Below are 23,414 nucleotides of genomic sequence, written 5' to 3' on the forward strand. Positions count from 1 at the left end.
ATCATATGTAAACTGATGTATTATTTGAATTATGTGAGCCTGTTTTTATTTGAAGCGTTAAATGAAGTTTTTGTTAAAATATAACAGTTGGTATGGTTGCATTTTTATTATATTATGAATTTGCATTATATTGGTATTATTATTCCTGTAGTAGAGCATGGCGCTACGCCAAGGTTATGCACGAAGCGGTAAAATGCATAGCTTGAATGCAATGTAAGTCACTTTGGATAAATGCGTCCGCCAAATGCATACATATAAATTTAAAGCACTTCATTAAATATATAATACAGTTTATTTAACACATCTGTTTTTATGTTATAGTTATATATATATATATATAAATTTAATGAACGAGCGAGATCCTTTATTTTGAAAAGATGACGAAAACGGATTTCCACCATACCAGTTGGTGGCGGTAATGCACCTTTTCGTTGTGTGCCAACTGCCAAGAAAAACTCCAGAAGAAGAACGGATTTCCGGCAAGCTTTTGTTTCATCTGACTACAGAGTGCAGACGTACAAGCTAACGTTAGCGATTTAAAGGATTTTCAAAGCAAAAAGAAACCATTCTAAGTTGGCGAACAAGTAAGTATTAATTGGCTACGTTTACGGAGTCACTGTAAGAAACATGAAGCATGTGTTGGCGTCATTTGATATCAGATTAGTAGAGACCTTCTGCAGCTCAGGGTCTGTACACACACTTGTGGTCGTGCTGCGGTTTTTAAACGTTATTTATGCTTTTAAATTGTCCTCGCCGAACACTAGCCGAGATTAAAACGAGTTCCTCGCCGTTGCACTTTTCTCCGAAACGATAGGTGTCAGTACAGAAAACGCATACTGAACTTTATTTTCACCTGACCAGGTGTAATATTCACGAGTGGTCTTCTTACTTAAGGAGTTTCTTATAACAGGCTTCAGTAGGCTGTTTCATAATGTGAGGGGCCGCTTATGAGATTGATGAATACTTAATTGTTTTGTATGCACTGGTGTTTGCGCAATCATAGACAGAACAGGGAGGGGCTGCATTTTGGGGTGTGGCTAGGCGCGTTGCTCCGCCCCACAACTGCTCTCATTGGCCTGTATGTTGCAGGAATGAGTAACCTGAACAAGTAAATTGCTGGTATATCTCTTGATGAAATATATGGAATCTGGTGATGGTGAATTAAAAAAAGGTAATTGCAACTTTTTATCTTAATTGCAAGATTAAGACACAATTGCGAGGAAAAAAAATTGACCTTGGACCACAAAATCAGTCATAAGGATCTTTTTTTTAGGGTTTATACATCATCTGACAGCTGAATAGTTTGGTTTGTTAGGGTAGGACAATATTTGGCTGAGATACAACTAGTTGAAAATCTGGAATCTGAGGGTGAAAATAGAGAAAATCATAAGTCTCATAATTGTGAGGGAAAAGAAGCAATTACCCTTTTTATTATTATTATTAGTTTGATTTTTATCCTGTGGTGAAAACAGGATTATATTATCAGCACTCTATATTTGGTATACATTACACTATTATGTTGTTTTTAATCTGCACTTTGATAGCAGTGAATTTTTAACAAGATCATATTGTTTTAAAACCATAACAAAACAGGACTACTTTCCTGACTGTTTCACAAGTAGATTATTACTCATGGGAGGAAGTGATGCTGGTAGCAGAACTAAGAGCAGACACAGAGATGAGAGCAAATCCAGAAGCTTGTCATCATCAAGTGCCAGGAGATCCAGTCCAAGCCCTCAAAAGAGACATGAACGCTCCTCTGGTAAGGGAAAGTGCTGCTCTCAGTATAGTATACTCACATTTTAACATGATTTTTCTAAAAATGATGTATGGTTAATCAAGCAAATTAAAATGCTTCAGTCCAGTAAGTGTTCATGTTGAAATATTTAAAACAATATAACAGTTTTTCTAACATTTACTTTGTAAAAATCAGTAAATATTTCACAGCAAACACACAACCTGAGACGTTTAACTAAAAGGCCTTTTGCTTGCTAAAAAAGTATGAACTGTCAATCAGACAACAGAAGGCATGTAGTAGATCGCGTGTTTATAAATGAATGCATATACTGTATTTGTGGTGACAGCTTGTACGTATAACATTTCTCCCAACTTCTGATCCGAAATTAGACAGAAAAAAGATGAAAAGGAGAAGTCCCTCCAGCTCTTCATCATCTTCCAGCTCCACTTCCCCATCCAGAGAAAAAAAGAGCAAGAAAAAAAAGAAACGGAAAGAGGTTAAGAAACTGAAGCGTGAAAAGAAAAAGGAGAAAAAGGAAAAGAAGCGGCAAAAGAAGCTAGCATTAAAAGCTGAAAGAGAAGCAGCTTCCGTATCAAATGCTGTTTCTGATGAAACACCTCAAACATACCTGAAGACCTGGCAGATTGAAGAAGCTAAAGAACACGGCCCCGGTATGTGCACACCTCCGTATTACACACTGGAAATACACAAGTAACATCTCATATTCTGTTTAATATCTAAAAAAGAAAATAATTTAAATCAATGTCTTTTACTGGCAATTTGCCGGAGATAAAATGGCATTTCTCTCTCACTGTAGTCATGACTGATGAACAGAAGGCCAGTTTTTGCACCAAGAGACCAATGACGAAGGAAGAATATGACACAACTCAAAGCAACATCATCATATTTAGCACATTAAATCCAATTTTTACAAATCCCGTTTCGAACCAGTGCATATCTGATTGGAATCTGTGTTAAATCTCTACAAATCCCGTTAGCTGATTCATATCTGATTTTTATTACCATATATGTTTACACACACAAGGATTGACTTGACGATCTGATCAGAAATATTTAGCACAATTAAATACAAGTTTTTACAAAGATCCCGTTGTTCAAGTCTACATTCATGCTCAGTAAGTCAGAAAAGTCTGAAAGAGAGTTTATGAGGGGTCCAAGTAATTTTCTTACACACACAAGGATTGGAGGCTGGGCACTTGGGCAATTTAGAGATGGGGATGCCCAGGAATCATTGTTACAGTGATTCGTTTGCTGGGCCTTTTTAGCAGAGTCTGTGAATGTCCCCCTTCAGGACCTGAGAGATGGGGGTGCCCAGGAATCATTGTTACAGTGATTCGTTTGTATACAGGGAGAAGAGCAGTAGGGAGAGAACACATTCCTGATGGGCATAAAACATAATAAAACATTAACTTGATAAACTTTCATACAGGCTTGTAAGAGGTGACGGGGAAATTTTAGAAGAAATTGTCAGCAAGGAGCGGCACAAGGAAATCAACAAGGTGCGTCTTTTGGAACCATTCTGTTCATGTTTTGTGAATAGGAAAAATATTTAAATTTGTCATAATTTGTTCTTGGTTTTTTTTTTCACACAGAAAGCCACTAAGGGAGATGGTGATGCCTTCCAGAACAGATTGGGCATCAATAGGTAGCGAGGCTGAGGTGTCAATTTTAAGACAAGTCCATGCCAGTCCAAAACCTTCTCCTGCATTTCTACAAGAATTCAACCATTTTCTTGCTTTCTTTTATATTCCTCCCCATTGAAAAAATGTCACAGAAATGTGATTCCAGAATGACATTTTGCCCTCAGATATTAAACAGGAACGAGTAAATTCAATACATAATCATTGTCAAAGGTTACAGAGCTGAACAATATTTAGTTTTGGCAGAAAATTCATTGTTACAGTGCAAACAAATGAGGCTAATTAACCCCATTCACTTCAACAATGTTTACTATTTGACTTTCTTCAAAGTCGAAGCAGGAAGAGTCTGTATCTCGTTTATCTGTTAATGTAGAAAGACTTTCTTAATGGCTAATTTATTTGTAAAGTCTGATAGTATTCATTACCACTGAAGCTCAGCATCTCTTAAATATCAACTGATGGTATTACAGAGGACTGCTGAAACATCAATAAAATATCTTTCTTAAACATTATGTTGGTTTTCTTTCTTATAAATATGATTGCATCAAAACTTAATTCACTACATTGAATATATTTGTAGATAAGTGCACTCATTTGACTTATTGACCCAATGCAACGAATCAGTCGGAACATGCAAGATTCATTTTAATGATCTTGTTGACTAATGTCCACTTTATACGTTCAGACCGGGGAACAGAAATAGCTGAGGAACATGAATTAAGTGCTATTTTTATACATTGTTTAATTAAATGATAATCCAACTAACTTTATCTTAACTGCTTTCGATATTTGATTTAATTACATATGTTAGTGTACTAATAAACAGCATTCATCTGTAATAAAGATTTTCAGATAAGATTGGGTGATCACAGGTAAAGTGGGCTGTTTTAGCTTGATTCAACTGTGTTCAGAGGGTTTACACTTTCAGAGCATAACAACGGTCTTTAATTAAAGGGACACTAATCAGAGGCTTTCAAACATTTTTTGTCAACTGAACCACTTTGGACTAAATTATTTACTCAGACTACCCCCTGAGAATTGTTTTACATAGTTATTGTTATTAAAGATCAAATTGAATACAAATTGAAATACAACAGTTGGACTGTTAAAAGTAACGTTAAACGTAATAACAAAGAAAAAGAAAAAACATCTAGGTGTCTAAATTATGTTTAACAAAGAGTGGCCCACATCTGCATTCACCCTAATTATCTATTAACTAATTAATTAAGATAAGACATCGCAAATTAATCTGACATTAAATTTGGCTTACAAATTACCCCCAAAATATGATTTAAAGCCATCATTATGTTAAATGAGGAGAGCAAAAAGTGGAAAAGTAGCTTTAGAAAGAAATATGTTTGTTTGATTCAACACAGAATTTATTACACAAAATTTAGGCCACAAAAACCTAACACAAACTAGATATTTTGCATAAGAATATTGGACTTATTTATTATTATTTACACAGTACACAATTATATAGTAATTGCAAGTTTTATTATTTATAATTAAATTGACATACTAACTAAACGTTGTAAATTTATTATTATTATTATTAACAGCAGTAGCATAATTCTGATTACAAAATTACAAGGCTAGGATCATTTGATTTGTTTAATCAGACTGATTTTGCTTAACCACCTATAATGTTTATGTATTTTATTTATTATTTTATTTTAATTATTTTCCTGTTTGTATTCTATTTTTTGTATAGTTTTGTAAAATGTATTATTAAGGATTATTTATTATTAAGTATTAATATTTTTAAATGGCTATATCTCAGTCTGTAAGGACTTACAGTTGTACTTATGCTAGTCCATATTGTTCTGGTAAAATAAAAAAATTATAAATTAAAAACAGACAACAGCCCAGTAGGTGGCGGTATGAACACAGTCTGTGAATAATCTAAAACTACAAGAAGAAGTAATTCGTGAAGTTCAGTTTTTATGCTGTGTATTTCTGTCAGATTGGGAGTTTTGTGTTAGTTTATTTTCAGGGATGTAACTTGAATGCGTGTATTTGGTTTATATTGCGCCCAGTATAATTGTGGCCTTCTATGCGGCTGTAAAGGGAAACTTTGAAGGATGTCTTCGCCTCTTTTAGTCCCTCAGCGCCTTTTCGCTGCGTGGAAGCTGAACTGGGGGTCACTGAACACAGGGACGAGCCTCACACTCCAGCAGCCGGGGCTGCGGGTAACAGGATGGCCGTGTGTTTTCGCTGCTGGTAAGAAATACCAAATTGACCTGCCAATACTCCACGAGGAAGACCTTGATGAACAGTTTGTTCGTGGGTCTGGTCCTGGAGGACAAGCCACCAACAAAACCAGCAACTGCGTGGTGCTCAGGCACATTCCCACGGGGATTGTCGTGAAGGTGAGTAAATTCATTAATTGTTATTGATATACGGATGTGACAGTACACCATCTGATAACCCGATAAATTAATGTCATATCATGTATCAGGTTTATAGTGTAAATAATTGAAATTATCAGGTAAAAAGTACAGTTGAGACTCTGTGTTACTTTTCCAAAGGCTTGGCAATGATCAGTTGTTTTAGATTGCAAATACATTTCTTAACTTCTTATTTTATCGCTTTATCGCAAAATAACCTAAAATTGCCATCTGAAATACCACAAAAGAAGTTACTGGAATCAGTTGAGGCTGAATTTAAAGTGTATGAACATTTATAAATGAAAGAAATACTGTATGTTATTCATTTCCCCTTTTTTTCTATCTATTTATGTCTCAATCTAATATGCTTCTTTTGCCCTTTCTTGATTCTTTTCATCAAACTGTATTTGTAATGCTGATAAATCAAATTTTTACTTCGGGTTTGAATCACCTTTAAATCATCTGTGCATTATTTCATTAATTAAAACTTTAGTACAAGAATGTATTTGATAAGTGTTGTCCAGTATGGTTATCAGTAGATCTGAACTGAAAATCTGTCAGAATTGAAAATAATAATTTGGAAGAGTGAAAAAACTTTGCACATCTTGAAAAGGTAGGATGTCCTGTTTTGTGTGTTGTTGTTTGAATTTGACTTTGTGTGTCGTTGTTAGGTGACGATGAATGGTTTTGTATTAGGATTAGTGGATAAAAAGCTCAATATGGTTGATCCTGACAATGAAGAGACGAATAGAATTTGAACTCCAATTAACCAAAGTTATTTGAGTAATAAAAGTGTTTCTTGACAAAGTAGTGATGTCCCAAATCCCCCATGATGCATTGGTGTCAAGCCAACATAGTCTTGCGTAATCTGTCAATTCCAGACTGCTTTAATATAAGGATCTCGTGTTCTCTTGCAGTGTCACCAGACCAGATCGGTGGATTTGAACAGAAAACGAGCACGGGAGATTTTACGCGAGAAACTGGAAATATAATATAAAGGAAAGTAAACTGAACAAAATAAAAAAAAAAACCAAACAAAACAAACAAAAAAAAAAAAACGGCAAAAAGTCAATGAAAACATGGAAAAAAAGAGACGATTCAAGGAGATGCTGTACGCAGACCAAGAAGATGACAAATGCTGAGGTGCACATGATTTCAACTTTTTTTTCCTTTTAGTATTAATTATACACTGTGGACAGGACCGCTTTAAAAGTGTATTCTGTAAATGAATTCTGTTATAGCAATTAACCATTAACTTTGTGTTTAATAAAAACCTTCAAGTTTGTGAGCGAATTGAGGTTTTGGAGTGGCCAAGTCAAAGTCTGGACTTAAATCCGATGGAGATGCAGTGGCATGACCTTAAACAGTCCATTCATGCTCGAAAACCCTCCAGTGTGGCTGAATTAAAACAATTCTGCTGAGAAGCGTGGGCAAACATTCCTCCACAGTGATGTGAAAGACTCCTTGCCAGTTATCGCGATCGTTTGATTGCAGTTGTTGCTGCTAAGTGTGGCACAACCAGTTATTAGGTTTTAGGGGGCAATTACTTTTTCACATAGGGCCAGGCAGATTTGGACCGCTTTTTTCCCTTAATAAATAAAATCTTTATTTAAAAACTGCATTTTGTATTTACTTGGGTTATCTTTGTGTAATATTAAAATTAGTTTGATCTGAATCATTTAAGTGTGACAAACATGCAAAAAATTAAAAACACAGGAGGGGGCAAAAACATTTTCAGAGCACTGTATATTTTGACAGCTATTTTAAAAAATGGCATTTTGTTAGTGACAATTGTAGCCTACTTAAAGGTGCTGTATGTAGGATTGACACCGAGTGGTTGAACTAGGTATTGCGGTCCAAATTCAAAATATTGAAGAGGGTTTTTTCACCCAGCCCCTCCTCCTCAGACTTGACGCACACACAGGTTGCCAGATTGACGACACCAGCAGGAACGAGCGCACTTGACGATGAATGAAATAAAATACGCTGTGTTTTCCGCCAACTGGCAACCCGGGGTGCTGAAATACAATTGGGTGAACAAGCAGTGGGCGGGTTTAACAAACCAAAACAAAGTCCAAGATTCCTGCCTGAGCGCACATTTACAAAGGAGAATAACTGACTGTAGCATTGGTTTTCAGATAAAGTATGTTAACTTAGCATGTTTCTTAATTTTCTGCAAACATATTATAGTATTTTTATGCTTTAGTAGAGTTAAAATCTTATACATACAGCACCTTTAAGAATATTCAGAAAATGTACATTAGTGTCCATCAAATTATGTGACTGTAGTCGATAATTAAATATGTAATGACTATCAAATATACTTAATGGTTATACAACATACTTAAAAATCATAAGAAGTCAGAAGAATTATAGACAGAAAAATAGCATTATGAAAATGATTGGCAGAATTCACCCTGTTAAACAGATGTTGCATTATTTAGGTACATTAATAACTTTTAAATTAAGAGCATTGGGCACTTTTTCTTTGACTGTATCTGTACAAAACTTGTGGTTTGTTTTGGACTATTAAACTGTTTTCATAGTAATACCTTTACAATATTATTTATAATTAATTAATGCATTGACAGGAGTTTTTTTTTTTTTTTTTTTAAGTAAAACTAAAAAAAGCAATCTCTTTTGTACTCGTTGTTTACATACACAATTTATAAATACTATACTAAATAAATAAAAAAAAAATACCAACTAATTCATGAAGTAAGTAACTCACCAAGAACCAAGTTTTTTTTTACTTTACTGCTTCCGCGTTCAGTAAACCAATCACAATCCTCCTCTTCAAGGCCTTGACCAATGAACGCTGCGAATGATATTTAAAACCCAGGCAGCCTGACATCGAGTTATTTGTCTTATCATGCTGTAGTGTTTATAATCCACTTCGTTTGTTGTGAGAAATCCAATACAAGATGGGAAAAGGTAAAAAAGAGGTTTGCAAATTAGCCTGAAACTCAAAGGCAATCATTCGTTTAGCGAACTCGTTACAGAGAAATAAACATTGTTCATGTACTCGTTAGGCAAAAAGTCCACTTCTGCCAAACGAAGACCTGTGGACGGCAGAATAAGCGAGAAAACAGAAGAGGCTAAAGAGAACAAAGAGGGAAAACCCACGGTAGGAGGAACGCGTTTGTATTCGTTCAGCACGAACTGTATGCATGATTTTAACTGAGCGATGTTGTCTAACCGTTACCTAACGTTATTCTCCTTAAACGCGCTAAGAATGCATTTTCTCATAAATTGAATGTTTCTATTTGTCTTTCAGACATGCCAAGGGCAGCCAACAATACATAGTTGTCTGAATCTAAACAAGCCGCTGAGGAATAACCCACTTAACCTTATTTTAGATGACAATACAGCAACGGAGCGTTTACCTAAAACCAGCAAACAGAGTGAAGGTATTTGTTTAAATCCTAATAACGATTACGTTACACTCATTTGTCTTTTTGTTTCACCCAAACTGATTTCTCCAGAGTTGGTTTTATTTACTGCTTTCTTCTTTCTATGGTTAGTCAAAGACGCAGAGGCGAATGCGCCTAAAAAAGAGGACACTGGCAAACAGAGCCTTGTTTGTGGACCTAATGAGCAGACTGATGTGCCTCATAAAGTGTCCGGGACGAGAAAGCAAACAAAATCCGGGCAAAGGATAAATGGTGAAAAGTCAAAAGACAGGAAGTATGTCTAGTTTTAAATATATAATAAATAGTTGACTGTTTCAGTCATTTATTATTTGATTTAGTTACTTAGTGTGTGTGTTTGCTGTTTTATAAGTGAAAAACGTTTATATGCATCCATTTCACAGAGAAGTAAAATCTTACATTGTGTGTTTATCTTATTTTAGGTCGAAAAACAAAGAGTCTGAACCCAATCGAAAGGTCACCGATTATTTTCCTGTTAGGCGAAGTTGCAGGAAAGGCAAAGCTGAGTTGAAGGTTGGTAAACTCTTCCAGAATCTGAAGTGTTTTTTAAAATGGTTTATTCTTGAAGTTTGCAAAATGCATGTTATAGTGCTTTTTGTGAATGATTCATTCATAATTTTTCTTAAAAAAATTGACCTCATCATTTTCATACTTGGATCTTCTGGTAAAAATGCCAGACTTCCTTCTGGTGACAAGCAAGCCTTCTTCAATCATTCACAAGGCTTTTAATGCAAAACAGTTTTCTACAAAATTGGAAAACCTATGCGTTTTGGCTACTCATTTACATGTCAACTGCATTTTGGGGGCCTGGAAATACAGACTTTTGAAAACCAGTTTCAAACAAAGTGCAAGTTTTTGAAAACGATACAGTTATCGTCTCTGTGTAAACTACAAAAAATTTAATTTGTGATAACGGTGACATGTCAAGCATATTAGTTTCAATCTGTAGGGATCCGTGTGAATGGGGGTCATTTTGACAAAGCTGTTGTCTGTATGCAAAACGTCTCAAAAACGCAAAGGAAAAACTTTGGTTTTTAGAACAATCATTGTCCCGTAAATGTACCCATAAACTCCACCCCTGCAAACTTTGACCACACCTACATCTCAATAACCAATCAATAACCGATGCATTGAACCAAGTCCCACTCTGCACTTTTTTTCCGTTATGAATTGATGTACATCATAATACAGAAGAAAAGATATGCTACCATTTGAATTTTGCTGTGCATTTTTAGCTCTTAAGACCCATTTTTTTTAAAAACCAATTTACCGTTGATAAATCAATTTAACATTTATTTACTTTATCATTCTGTCAAACATTTATTCGATTAAATCCTTCGCTAAATGTGGACATGTTGTGTTAACAAAACAGTGTGAAACGCTGCAGCACCTTGATGATCTCATCAAAAACAATGTTGAAGAGGGGCTCAAGGTAAGCTTTTTAAGCAATTGGTCTACATTTTAACTTCACAACTTTTCATTGCTTGGGTTTAAGCATCTTCCATTTTCAAAATCAGGTGAAAAGTATTGATGGAAAAGGAAGAGGTGTTTTTGCAGACCGAGCATTTCAGAAAGACCAGTTTGTAGTAGAGTACCATGGGGAATTGTTAGAGATTGCTGATGCTAAAGCAAGAGAGTCTCAGTATGCTAAAGACCCAACCACTGGATGCTACATGTACTATTTCCGCTACCATGACAAAACCTACTGGTGAGTATTTTGGCGTTTTTATTTTTTATAAAACGATCTTCTGGAGAGAAGATTTTTAATCTCACTTTGACTATTGATATGCTTTAATGCAAGATTTGAGGTAAACATTGCTATCTGTATGAATAGACGTGAACTCCAGAGTTTAGTTTGTTGAGCCTTTACTTAGAATTGACAGAAAACTGTTAGTCAGCAGACAGACATGTTAAAGGGATACTACACCCCAAAATGAAAATTTTGTCATTAATCACTTACCCCCATGTCGTTCCAAACCTGTATAAGCTTTGTTCGTCTTCGGAACACAATTTAAGATATTTTGGATGAAAACCAGGAGGCCTGTGACTGTCACATAGACTAAGTAAATAACAGTGTCAAGGTCTAGGAAAGTATGAAAAGCATCATCAGAATAATCCAGGAGAGACACAGAGGAGAGGAATTGTTAAAGTCGTTATTTTTATTTTCTTCGTGTACAAAAAGTATTCTGGTCACTTCATAACGTTACGGTTGAATCACTGATGGCAGTTGACTATCCTGACGATGCTTTTCATACTTTCCTGGACCTTGACACTGTCATTTACTTAGTCTGTGGGACAGTCACAGGCCTCCTGGTTTTCATCCAAAGTATCTTAAATTGTGTTCCGAAGACGAACGGAGCTTTTACAGGTTTGGAACGACAAAAGTAATTTTAATGACAACATTTTCATTTTGGGGTTGAGTAACCCTTTTTAATAAAACAAATTATTATTATTATTATTATTTTTATTTTTTTTTTAAGTGTGGATGCTACCAAAGAAACTGACCGTCTGGGCCGACTGATCAACCACAGTAAGAATGGCAACCTTCGGACCAAACTGCATGAGATAAATGGCACACCTCACCTCATCTTCCTGGCTTCCAGAGACATCAAAGTAGACGAGGAGCTGCTTTATGATTACGGTGACCGCAGTAAAGAAGCCATTGCTGCTCATCCTTGGCTTAAGCATTAATTCACTCTGTTTAGTTGTCTTGTTATGATAGCATTTAAATAAGTGGCATAACATATACATTGTTTGGAGTTGCCAAACCATTCACTGTAACAAATGGTATCATAAAATTATTTGTGTGGGGTTTTGAAAGACCCACAGCAACTGTAAAAAAATTTTTTTATATATATATATATATATATATATATATATATATATATATATGATTTTTACATCCTAGTTGCGTTTTTTTTTTTTTTTTTTTTTGGTGGAGTATTAATTTTAATAAGGCATGTATAAGATAGCAGCCACTGATTTTAAAGATATGAGAATATTCAAATGGGTGTAGTTACTGTACATTTGTATATGCAAAATTAAGCGTTTAATCGCAAAGCAATTATACCACATTAAGAAATTGTTGGTTTTGAAGGATTTACATTAAAGAAGCACAGAATATAAACCATATGCTTTATTAATGCTTTAAAATGTGCAAAAAACATCTCAGCTGCACAAAACTGCTTTTTAATGATTGTTTTTAGACAGTTTCTTTTAATCACAAATACATTTATGATTGAAATAAAGTAAGTTATGACTAAATATCAAATGTTACACTGTTTAAAAACATGACAACAACTGTAATTCCAGTCAGGAGAATCTAAGGTTAAGTGATACACTTGCTTTTTTTTTTTTTTTTATACTGCATCTCACTGCAGGAAACCCATTGGGCACCACCATAAAATAGGACCAAAACACTAGAAAACTGGGTCCTGTAAACACAATTGAATACATTTATATTACTGGTTGTTAAAATAATTCAGAGAGCCATTATACTAAAAGAAAAACTTTGTGACAAAAGCTATTTATTACATTCCAAACATAAAAAAAAAAAAAAAAAAAATTGGTATATTGGAAATAAAAGACATGGGAAACATCCAATACACACAAATAAGGGAAAGAACAGCAACAGACACATAAGATCATGTTGGAAAATAAAAATTAGTGAGAAAATTATGAGGGACAAATATAGTTTAAATAATTCAATCTCACGTTGTTATGCAACTGTACGTTAAATCCAGTTAACTCCAGTAATCTATGTACAAACAACAGGGCCCATGTACTCAGAACAGCATTTCTTAATACCTTAATATTGCAGAAAAAACTTGACTTCTCTGTCATAAAATTTGTCCAGTCTACTATTTAATTACAATGAATACTGTGAGCCAATAAAAGTGAATTTTTACATTCATATGGCTCACAATTTACCACTTCATGTACCTTAATGAGATTTAGTGCACTACACATTACCTCATACAGCAGCCTTTTTGTGTTTTAGTTGAAGTACCTCAATTTTAACCTTACAATTCCTATTGTTCCCATGCTTATTAAAATTAAGACTAGAAAGTGCATGATCATATGGATAGTTTCTGTCCTAAAGCTTGGCAACACCTGCAACAAATACAGTCTGAAGATGTTTTCTAATTAAGCTCATAAATAAGGTCTTAGAGCCTCATATGGCATATAAACACCAAATCAATGTGTTTCAGCTAATTTAATTGGGTTTAGTTCGGTCACCAAAATAATCCCTTAATGTGTCATTGTGCTATTCATAAAATGACTGATTTTAAATTGATTCTAATAATGTCATATAATATTAATGTTGGGAATCTAGGATTTCAAATAGTCTGCAAATGTATATTAGCTAAGGGAGGTGTTTAGAGGGACATTTGATACTTTGATATCTTGTCATTCATGTTGGAATTCACACTCAATAATGAACAAAGTGAGAACTGTCACAATCACAGAGTTAAAAATGTACAGCATTAAAAACACTGAGTAGGAGCAAGGCAAAGGATTTCCAGCCAGAAATTGGAAGTATTAAAAAGATCACTTCTTCCCATCTCTGCTCACCCTGTTGGAAGGGTTGCTTGTCTCAAAAGTGTTTTAGTTTGTGCTAAATCCTGGTAACTATTTTTGTCGAAAAGAGAACCTGAAAAAGAGAGAGAGAGTTTGTCAGCAACATCGACACGCATAGAATCATAAAATATGGCCAATGTTACAAAGACCTAGATAAGATCTAAAACAGCATTATGCACTCGTTATTAACTCGGCTTAATGCAGAGTTGTGGACAGAAGTTTACCAAACACCTGTGTGGACTTACACAAAAGAAATGTCATAAACTTATACATAATATTATACATTTTATAAAGGGTGCCAAAGTTAGAAGACATTAATAGAACAGAACAGATACAAACAATACAATGATTATCTCAAACTAACAAACAAAGTTTTTCTCTCCAATATCTAAATATCTTCAGGAGTTTTTCCCTTTCTACATCCATTTCTAGCTTGCTAACTAAACACTCAAAGACATTTAAAGCACATTTTTGTGAATATATTGACTCTGAAACCTATACCTCTGTAAAGCTGCTTTGAAACAATATATTTTGTATGATTTTGACAAATGTATAACTCGAGGTAGAAGGGTAAACTCCACTGGGCAGGACTCCAGACCTGCTGCACCTTGCAGCTACTGGCAACTCCACTCACATGAGTCCTCAATAAATGAAAAATGAATTAAAAAAAAGACACAACAGGCTTAAAGGTATACACGCCTGCCTTACAATACTAGCATATGTATTTTAAGTAACATTTAAACTACTGTTTGAAATTTGGAATAAATTAATTTTTAGAAATTTTTAGAACTGATTAAACATACATTAACATTGTGAAATATTACAGTTTAAAATAACTGCTTTCTATTTTAATTGTAATTTATCCCTGTGATGTCTAAGCTGAATTTCATCATTACTCCAGTCTTCAGTGTCACATGATCCATCAGAAATCATTCATGCATAAGTTCCATTTAATCAGACTGTTCCATTTGTCCCCCCAAAAGTAATTATGTCAAAATGAGTCTTAAATATGCGATTTCTAAATGTTCTAAAACTAAAATGTAATTTATTTAAGATGATAAAGATTAAAACAGTATATCAGCCAACTCCTGCTTTCGGATGAATAAACGTATAAGTATAATGCTTTGAATATCAAAATGACCGACCTGGGGTGTATTCCAGAAAGGAGGTTCAACAAAGTCGGAGTTGACTTACCCTGAGTTTTCGGTTTCTGAACAGACTGAGTTCATTTCATTCTGAGTATGTTGAATCTGAGTTTAGTGCATGCACCGAGACTTTGAAAAACCATGATCAATGGAGCTCCGAAATTATGATTCGCCATGGCAACAGCACATGACAAAAAGACTTCCGCATACTATGCAATATGTAACTTTCATTTTTATTCAGTGTTATAATATCAGAGGTGAAAACTGGCAGAGTGGTAAGTTATTGAACTAATCTTCATTTGCATGGTATCCCACAGGCTAAATAAATAAAAATAAACAATTCAGTCAGGTAAAGCTTCAAGTGCAAAAGGTTCGTGGGTGTAGGCTACATGACTTTACAAACATTTGACCTATTCAGTAAATATCATTCAATGTCTATTTCAATGTGCAGTGGATTTTTCCTCACAGTCTAATGATCTTTTCACATAATTAAATGTCCTCTAATCCAACATACATTTCTTAATTAGGGTAATGAAATAAACAAATAAACTGCTCAGACTGTTGGAATTTTTAAGTCATTTCTTAAGACACACTTGTATTCCTTGGCTTTTATATCGAGCGGAGCAGTTACATTGTGATGTTTTTACTGTATTTGTTTTATTTGTGTGTGACTCTTTATTTTTATTTTCTGGACATTAAGCACTTTGGTCAACCATGGTTGTTTTTAAATGTGCTATATAAATTAAAAAAACTGAACTAAACTCTATTCAGCCAACAGCAAGAAGCCAGAGACTAGGTTCACGGAGTACGTTACTACGGTTACCTACCGAGAGGTTTAGTTTTGTCTTTTATTGGAACTGAAAACTCTGAATTTCCCTTTTCTGGGGTTAGACTCCCACTTTCTGAAATACACCTCTGGAATTGCACAAAGCTCTGACAAAGACAAAACTAGTTAAAAGCACTCACAGTTTCTGAATGGTGCTCTTCTCTTTGTGCTCCTCTATAATGGTGGAGGGTGCAGGTTCTGACTGAGGAAGGGTCTCCAGATTTACTTCCACCATCTTCTGTTGGGAGCCCAGGACTCCACTGCAAGCACAGTAGATGCTAAATTTGACTGAGACCACACATATCAAATGAATTATTGCATAATATCTCTCAGAATTGTTTTATTTGATGTTGAGATTAGGACAAACCAGTACACAAGTCAAAAATGTTCCTGTTTTGTTTTTGGTTTTTTTGCACCAGAACAGAACACTGTATTATGGAATAACTCAAACAGCAGTTTACTAATCAATGGTAACTAAGAGAGACATAAGTTGAGTTAGCAGCACTGAAACAAGGTATTTATTTTTACCTCTTGTAGAGTTGTAGTTCCTCTTGGGCCAGTAACAGCTGGGCTTTAAGTTTGTTTCTCTCTTGCAGAACCTCCTTTAACTCCTGCATGGTGAATCGTGGTCGGTTTGGGTCTTTTAAATCCACAACTAGTTTGTTTGGCCCAACAGTCTGCTTTAAAAGAATAAAATATTACATATTGCCCGAAGTATAAATAAATGTTTGCCCAAACTAGAAATAAACTCTGGACTTTTAATCAAGAAACATTTGCTTGAAGTTTTTAAATAAGTCAAATTTTAAGTCTTGTTACATAGCTACAAGATTAAGACCATTAACACGCATTAAGAAAATAAATAGGGTTCATTTTGATTTCATGCCTACTTTAAACTTTAACTCTAGATGACTTTTTGGGGGTTTCAACTTTGATTTCCGCTCATAAGCAATATACAAAATTCAATGGAATATGTTGATAGCATTTTACCACTCACTCCTCCTTTTTATTTATAAAAAAGCAAAAATCTGGGTTAGAATGAAGCATTTAGAATGGAAGTAAACCGAGCCAATCCATAAACCTTGAAATACTCAGTTTCAATAGTAGAACCACAACAATAAACCCTAAAACAACTGTAAAAAAAAATAATGATTTTACCAGCTTTACAGTTCAAGTAATACAAAAGTTTTAACAGTACAACTGATGCAAGTGCTGGTAAGTTTCACATTTGTGTTTTTAAAGGAATTGTTAACCCCATTGCTACATTTCACCAAATCTGTTCTGATGAAGAAATAAACTCTTCTACATCATAGATGACCTGAGGGAGAGTAAAATATCAGCAAATTTTCATTTTCGGGTGAACTGTTCCTTTAAGATCTCCAAAATTGGCTCCACTCGCCTCCATTGTAGATTTTTTAAAGTTGGATGAGTTAAAAAACAAAACAAAAAGGTGATAATCAACATTATGCTGTGCTTAACTTGTATTGAACCGGAAATATTCCTTTAAAATGAACCCTGTGCACATACAGCTCCACATGCACCACTCACATCGTGAACATTACCACTTGAACCTTCTGCTACAACTCTCTCCATTTCTCGCTTCATATTATCCAGCTCCATCCTCAGCTGCTCCAGCGACAGGTTGTACTTATTCACCATGGTCTCAAACATCTCCAGCACACGCACGATTTTGAACTGTAAATCCGAGAATTCCCGGCTACCTGTGTTGACTTTTAATAAATCTCTGCCGATCACGTAAGAAATGTCATAAACATCTTCAACAGTCATTTCCAAAACGTCCTTATCGAAAGCCTGCATGGGTGAACTGTCGTGCCGTCCTTCCATTCTGATGCAAGAGGAACTATGTAATCACTGTTTAAAAAAGTAATCTTTCTAAGATATGGCGGTTTCCAGTTCACCGTCCCAATGCATTCACAATTACATGACAACTTCCTCTTCCAAACTGGATCCTCTACTTCACTGTATTTAATAACAAGCAAATTTGAGCGTTTGAGTGACACTTGTAAACCAACTGGAGGGCCAAAACTGGCTGACAGTTTTGAGAAATATAGCTCAGCATAGGCAAAACCTGCCTGTTAAGAACTATTCTTTCGAAAATTAGGCTACTCTCTGAATATGACCTTTTTTTTTTAATAATTCCGCTATCGGGAGACAGAAAACAATTAATAAACAATTTTTTCCTTGTATTTTTGTTATAACCGCTTCAGCCGGTTTTTGTATCATGTCGTGCCAACGCCCATTATTTTCAGGGGATTCCTGAGGAGGCTAGGTTAGTCTTTTATCAACGAAATATAAAGGAAGATCGATTATGTTGCTAACTATATCTTAATGACATTGAACACATTGTCAAAAAGTACAATATTAGGGTGTTGCTTATGTAGAACCCCCTACATAACTGAACTTTGAGCGTTTGAACTTACGCGTTACTCAAATCTCAGCGAAAAAAGAACTATTTTTTTTTTTTTTTAATAATGTTATCGGAGACAATTGTTCAAAAAAAATTGTATCAGTGTGCCAACAAAAAAGGATTTTAATTTGTTGCTAAAATTAACATTGTCAAAACAGCACATACTTTTACTCAAATCTCAGCGAAAAATATTTTTTTACAACATTGAAAAAAATATTGAACAAAATTACACATTTTATGCACATTTTATGAACAGATTTTTTACAACATTTACTTATTGAACAGTAAAATTGCCCATTAACTGTAAAATTGCACATTCTGAACAATTATCATAAATGTGCATTTATTATTGACCATTTGGAACAAGCAACTTGATGCACATTTGATGTTTGCACTGTTAAGCATCTTTCTTTAGCTCTCTCCAGGTAGATGTGCTGCTTGGCTGCTAGCTGTTCAATGGTTTCCTCTTTTTGTGTAATTTAGATTAAAATATTTGTCTTTTTTATCATTTGAGTCACTTTACAAAAGTTGCCAAAAACTTTTTAAAAATAGCTAAATTTGTTGCTACTGTAAGTGCTTTTTGAAAAAAAGTTACTAGGGTAGTCTGAAAAGTTGCTTAATTTAGCAACAAAATTGCTAAATTGGCAACACTGGGTTGTATTGAAGTGTGGACCAAAGATTTGTATTTTCTTAAAAAAAATCCTTAAGACTTAATACATTCACCCCATATTTCTTTAACTCATTTTTTAGTCTTATTCTTTGCATCTTATATTTAATGCAGCGACAAATAACATGCTCCACCGACTCATCTTCAGTTCCATATCACACAAACCTGAAGGATGCTTTTTCATTAAAAACATTGTTTTATTTAACCCAGTGTGACCTTATCTCAATCTAGATATAATAGTTTGCTCCCTGGGAGTTCTTCCTATTGGTTTAATTTTTTTTCTACTGCTTGTCTAATCTTATATGAATGACGTCCTTTACTTTCTTTTTCCCATTGTTTCTGCCATGACTTTATTATATTAATATGTATTATTTGCCTGAGAACTCTGCCGACAACTCCTAGTTTATTCCACAATTATCTCCATTAAAATCCAGAGGAAAAAAAATGTTCAGTATGAAAACTTTATATAATATATAATGGAGATGAGAGTATATTCTCGCTTACAGTGTGCATTTACTGCTAAATCATAACATATCTAGAGCTGATTTTTAGCAGGACGATATCCAGTGTGTTAAATGATTAAGTAAATATGCTTGCCGATTTGGTTTTAATAGCACAAAGTAAAAAAAAAGCACAAACCTATTTATTTATGCAGAATATATATAAAATACATTCAAATATAAAAATATTCAAAATATTCAATCAACTATTCTGTAATTTTACTATTCAGTTGAATCTGAATGACTACAGAAACCATGTAAACATTTAAAAACGCCATTCTATGAATTATACAGTTGTGCCTAGTTTACACCCCAATGTGTGTAACTGAAAAACAATAATAATAATAATACACTATTTCTTTTTAAATTTAGTACTGGATAAGGTTTTTCACATATATGTTTACATAAATGCTAAAACACAAAATAATAACTGAATGTACAAGATTATATGGTTTGTAAGGTTCTTCTTAGTGTGTGTGAATCCACTGTGTGGCAGTAGATGATCATCTTCTCTGGTGTCAGGTCTCATCATGCTCTTTCGGGACTCCTCGACTGGTCTTCAAGGAGAGGAAGGGTTGATGAATGCTCACTGATCTTCACTGAAGCGTGGGCTGTTTTTCACTCTGTTCCAGACTGCTGCGTTTTTGTGTATGATTCAAATTAATTATGTGCTGTGTATATTTAGTCAACTTATTGGCTGTTTAAACATGCTTTTATGTTAACAGTAGCCTAGCTTATTCTTTATTTTATTCTTTTTTGGTTTATTGTTGGATAATTATTATTTTTTGTTGGATAACTCTGGTTGTTTTTTTTTTTAATGAAAAGCTTGACCATTTGGTAGCTGTTGGTAGTTTTAGGCAAATCCAACATCTTCTGCACATTTCACTCCTAACAGTGCCTGCTGAGATGTGACATTTTTACTAATGAGATTCAGTCATGTTCACGGCAAGACTTTAAAATGTTTCCATGACCTCCAGACTTGAACATTGTAGTTCAGTAGCTAAAGGAATATATCCTTATGGGATAAATATGCTATAAAATAACACATTGACTTCCATGGCTACCTTCATCTGTTTGGTTAGCCTACTAACATTCTTCAATGTATCTTCTTTTGTGCTCAACAAAGAAGCCATACAGGTTTGGAACAGCTTGTGGTTGAGTAGCCTAAATGATTAGGCTACAAATTTTTCATTTTTGGCAGAACTATCTCTTTAATCATACAGTTCAATCAATATTTTAACATGGGTACATGATTATTGACATTATGTTTTATGTACAGCCAGAGGAGCTTGTCCCCTGGTGTGTAACCCGACAGGCGTCTTAGTCACTCAACCGAAGCAGTCCTCCGAGAAGAGTCCACACACTTTGGTGACGTAATGCCGCATAGACTGTCCTCTGTGTGAGAGAGAGACACACTGCGCATGCTCAGTATCCTCCTTGTTCCAGAGGGAATCATCGAGCGGCTTCATTGCTGGCGACATTCTCAACAGTTCATGAGCTGAAGGCAGTTCCTCTGCGATCCTCGTAATGGACTCTCAGAAAGTAAGTAGCAAACAGTTTCAGTGATTAGATAGAATCGAAAAGCTGAAAAGTCTCAGCGACCCATTGGGATGGAATCAAATTACTCTATAATGTCGCTTTTATACGCAGCACCGTTAATAATCGCCCGGCTCTGTAAATAGACCCTGCTTTACATTCATACCAATGAAACATAAACCGAATATGCTATATTCACTATAGGTGTCAACTGGTCCTGAGGCCTTTATGAATTGACATTGGCGTTTTAAAAATAGTGTTTGACCTGTAGCTGTAGGCAGCTATCTTCATGAAGAGGATTTATATTAGACCGAATCTGGCACCCATGTGTTTTGTGTTGCCGGTTGTAAAAATGTTACCTTAACGTCCCGTGTTACGTTACTTTGGACTGAGCCCTTGTTACATAACACGAATAGGCTATATTCTGTGCTATACATAAATTACAGTAACTCAACGTTGTGTCCCATTCTGTAAAATGTGTAATGTTGATAAACGATACAGATTATAAAATGAGAGAGTAAAATGACAAAATGTTAACATTTAACCAGCTTTACTGAAAATACAGGTTGCATAAGTGTAGTAAGTAACGTTATGCCATAGGTTTTTGTAATTGCAGAGCACCTGTGCTCCCATGTTTACTTAGTAAAAGTAGATAAAGACAGGGGAAGTGACATCAGGCAGGAATACTTGACAGTGTGCACATGAACAGAAACAGATCTCTAAACACCCACACATGCAATTTAATTCCTGCTTACTATATTATTTTTCCACATTATGTTATGATAGCTGTGATGGAGCTTTGAGGAAGCAGTCAAAGTCATCTTTGTCTTGAGTGTTTGCATAGGTGTGTTGCATCTCTGTATATTAGTGAATGTTCTTACTGTCTCCTCAGCAGTATTAAATGCAAGTCATGTTGAGAAGTTTAAAATGGTGTGTAATGACTGATTATAATGCAGTAATTATTATTCAGCTTTGTTGTGGTCATGCTTTTATTATTGAATCAATTGGGAGAGTATTGTATATAAATAATCCTGGAAATACACAGATGTGCATGTTTGCTGTATCAGGGCTAATCGTGGTAGGGGATAGCATACAATCTTTTGAGTGCAGTCTGACTGTATTGTCAGGAGTGGGTCTTCAAAGGAGTCAGCTTTCATGGCGATGGATGCAGGGTGTAACATTGGACTTTTCAACGGTAGGCCGTTCTATTCACCTGCAAACTCAAAATCCATCTCATCTGGAGTCCAGCAGTCAGAGGAAACGTGAGGGGATCAGATTGCAGCCCCTGAAAGTTAGATCAGGTTTACTTGCCTCCATAAACTCCTTAGTGATCAAGTGTAAGCATATGAATCTATTATAAATGTGGATCTTATTATTTGTTGGTTTCTAATTCTGCATTTCAGGTTGTGGATCTGGGGTGGTCAAAGAGCAAATTACAGATAGTTAAAACCAAATCTGACTTATATGTCTGAACTGGGTCAGCTATGCCCTCTCATGTTTCCCTTTGCAGTTGGCTGTCAATAGTTTTGTGTTGACTAAGCTTAGAGTTGTGGAACTGCAAGCTGAATGTAACAGACAAACAGTTTCAAGTGTGTAAAATCTTTAGCCATTTTAAAACTCATCTAAGTGGCAAACATCCCAAACAAATCAAGACAAACACCAGTGCCAATATTTCTTTAAAGGGCCTTCTCACAAGATGTTTATTTGGTTATTTCTTTGTTCTTCGTCACACATCACATGCCTCACTGTCTCATATTTCATCTCAAGCATGTTCTCCAATACAAGATCTGTCACAACTTCTCTTTCATTGCAACATTAAACATGTAATAGTGAGTATTTGGTAACACTTTATTTTTATTACGTTACATGTACTTACTATAGAACTAACAGTAGTTCATGCATAATTACATGCAACTAACCCTAAACCAAACTGTAATCCTAAACAATACTGTAACATACTTGCTTTCCTCATGAGTATTAAATGCAAGTCATGTTGAGTGAAGCCAAGTTTATCATGTTGTTAATTAATATCGCTCTGTACTTAATTGTATAAATAAACTGTAACAAGGACATCTTTAAATAAAGTGTAAACAAATATTTTTACGATTGATTTCCAAGGTAGAACAATAAAAGCATCTGAAGAGTAGCAAAAATGTAGGACGAAGGCATAATGAAAAAATCAGTAGTATTACTGGGTTCTTCATATTACAACAAATAAAATTTAAATCCCTTAATTTGAGAAACACGATTTTGTGATTTTGTGTTGATTTTGTCGATGAGCACTAATGATATGCTTTTAGAATAAGTTCAGATGCATCTTGTGCATTGCTAGCTGTGATAATGACAACAACAGTTGATTACTTGTGTTTTAGGAAATGCAAGCTGGGACGAACCCAACTAATGTAAAGGTTGTGTATTTGATGTGTCTATATGATTAGAGTCTGAATCTGAGAGCAGTCTCTCTGGATTAGGCCCAGAAGCCTTTATCCTTAACTAGCACTCTCTCCTGGACAC

General features: G+C 34.9%; 5 protein-coding genes across 6 annotated transcripts in view; 4 read left to right on the forward strand and 1 right to left on the reverse strand.

Annotated features, from left to right (window-relative positions):
* Positions 1-431: 431 nt before the first annotated feature.
* arl6ip4 (ADP-ribosylation factor-like 6 interacting protein 4) lies at positions 432-3,911 on the forward strand. Its single transcript, XM_042723051.1, has 6 exons — positions 432-584; positions 1,594-1,762; positions 2,128-2,409; positions 2,556-2,688; positions 3,189-3,258; positions 3,352-3,911. The coding sequence occupies exons 2-6, from the start codon at positions 1,633-1,635 to the stop codon at positions 3,406-3,408; spliced, it is 672 nt and encodes a 223-aa protein (XP_042578985.1). The 5' UTR covers positions 432-584; positions 1,594-1,632; the 3' UTR covers positions 3,409-3,911.
* Positions 3,912-5,287: 1,376 nt separating this feature from the next.
* On the forward strand, positions 5,288-6,822 carry mtrfr (mitochondrial translation release factor in rescue). The gene is made up of 2 exons (XM_042723052.1): positions 5,288-5,771; positions 6,707-6,822. Exons 1-2 carry the CDS (start codon positions 5,484-5,486, stop codon positions 6,779-6,781), a joined length of 363 nt encoding a protein of 120 aa, XP_042578986.1. The 5' UTR covers positions 5,288-5,483; the 3' UTR covers positions 6,782-6,822.
* Positions 6,823-8,569: 1,747 nt separating this feature from the next.
* On the forward strand, positions 8,570-12,486 carry kmt5ab (lysine methyltransferase 5Ab). Its single transcript, XM_019090220.2, has 8 exons — positions 8,570-8,723; positions 8,822-8,916; positions 9,067-9,199; positions 9,314-9,476; positions 9,643-9,733; positions 10,593-10,652; positions 10,738-10,928; positions 11,701-12,486. The coding sequence occupies exons 1-8, from the start codon at positions 8,714-8,716 to the stop codon at positions 11,909-11,911; spliced, it is 954 nt and encodes a 317-aa protein (XP_018945765.2). The 5' UTR covers positions 8,570-8,713; the 3' UTR covers positions 11,912-12,486.
* On the reverse strand, positions 12,337-17,743 carry rilpl2 (Rab interacting lysosomal protein-like 2). 2 transcript variants are annotated; one of them, XM_019090221.2, is made up of 4 exons: positions 17,318-17,743; positions 16,301-16,452; positions 15,913-16,032; positions 12,337-13,874 (listed from the first exon to the last, which is right to left on the reverse strand). In XM_019090221.2, the coding sequence occupies exons 1-4, from the start codon at positions 17,612-17,614 to the stop codon at positions 13,853-13,855; spliced, it is 591 nt and encodes a 196-aa protein (XP_018945766.2). In that variant the 5' UTR covers positions 17,615-17,743; the 3' UTR covers positions 12,337-13,852. The 2 variants fall into 2 exon arrangements, with proteins under 2 accessions (XP_018945766.2, XP_018945767.2); XM_019090222.2 differs by having other exon boundaries at positions 16,301-16,449; positions 17,318-17,742.
* Positions 17,744-19,910: 2,167 nt separating this feature from the next.
* The window catches only part of fsd1l (fibronectin type III and SPRY domain containing 1-like), a 37,137-nt gene continuing 33,633 nt past the window's right edge, over positions 19,911-23,414 (forward strand). Inside the window, exons 1-2 of the mRNA XM_042723053.1 lie at positions 19,911-20,012; positions 20,644-20,906. Coding sequence (XP_042578987.1) covers positions 20,892-20,906 — 15 coding nt within the window. The 5' untranslated portion in view covers positions 19,911-20,012; positions 20,644-20,891. The remainder of the gene's footprint in view (positions 20,013-20,643; positions 20,907-23,414) is intronic.

Source organism: Cyprinus carpio, chromosome B5, assembly GCF_018340385.1.
Source record: "Cyprinus carpio isolate SPL01 chromosome B5, ASM1834038v1, whole genome shotgun sequence".
Taxonomy (NCBI): Eukaryota; Metazoa; Chordata; class Actinopteri; order Cypriniformes; family Cyprinidae; genus Cyprinus; species Cyprinus carpio.

What these genes read in the sequence shown, in the direction of transcription:
- kmt5ab (XM_019090220.2), top strand. An exon ending in AACCAGCAAACAGAGTGAAG is followed by an intron (nt 9,200 to 9,313) that starts GTATTTGTTTAA and finishes TTCTATGGTTAG; the next exon opens with TCAAAGACGCAGAGGCGAAT. An exon ending in ATGTTGAAGAGGGGCTCAAG is followed by an intron (nt 10,653 to 10,737) that starts GTAAGCTTTTTA and finishes TTTCAAAATCAG; the next exon opens with GTGAAAAGTATTGATGGAAA.
- arl6ip4 (XM_042723051.1), top strand. Translation starts at nt 1,633, where the DNA reads ATGGGAGGAAGTGATGCTGGTAGCAGAACTAAGAGCAGACACAGAGAT. An exon ending in GAGACATGAACGCTCCTCTG is followed by an intron (nt 1,763 to 2,127) that starts GTAAGGGAAAGT and finishes ATCCGAAATTAG; the next exon opens with ACAGAAAAAAGATGAAAAGG. An exon ending in ACAAATCCCGTTTCGAACCA is followed by an intron (nt 2,689 to 3,188) that starts GTGCATATCTGA and finishes ACTTTCATACAG; the next exon opens with GCTTGTAAGAGGTGACGGGG.
- rilpl2 (XM_019090221.2), bottom strand. Translation starts at nt 17,614, where the DNA reads ATGGAAGGACGGCACGACAGTTCACCCATGCAGGCTTTCGATAAGGAC. An exon ending in CAAGTGGTAATGTTCACGAT is followed by an intron (nt 16,453 to 17,317) that starts GTGAGTGGTGCA and finishes ATTCTTTTAAAG; the next exon opens with CAGACTGTTGGGCCAAACAA. An exon ending in GAACTACAACTCTACAAGAG is followed by an intron (nt 16,033 to 16,300) that starts GTAAAAATAAAT and finishes CTGTGCTTGCAG; the next exon opens with TGGAGTCCTGGGCTCCCAAC.
- mtrfr (XM_042723052.1), top strand. Translation starts at nt 5,484, where the DNA reads ATGTCTTCGCCTCTTTTAGTCCCTCAGCGCCTTTTCGCTGCGTGGAAG. An exon ending in CCACGGGGATTGTCGTGAAG is followed by an intron (nt 5,772 to 6,706) that starts GTGAGTAAATTC and finishes GTTCTCTTGCAG; the next exon opens with TGTCACCAGACCAGATCGGT.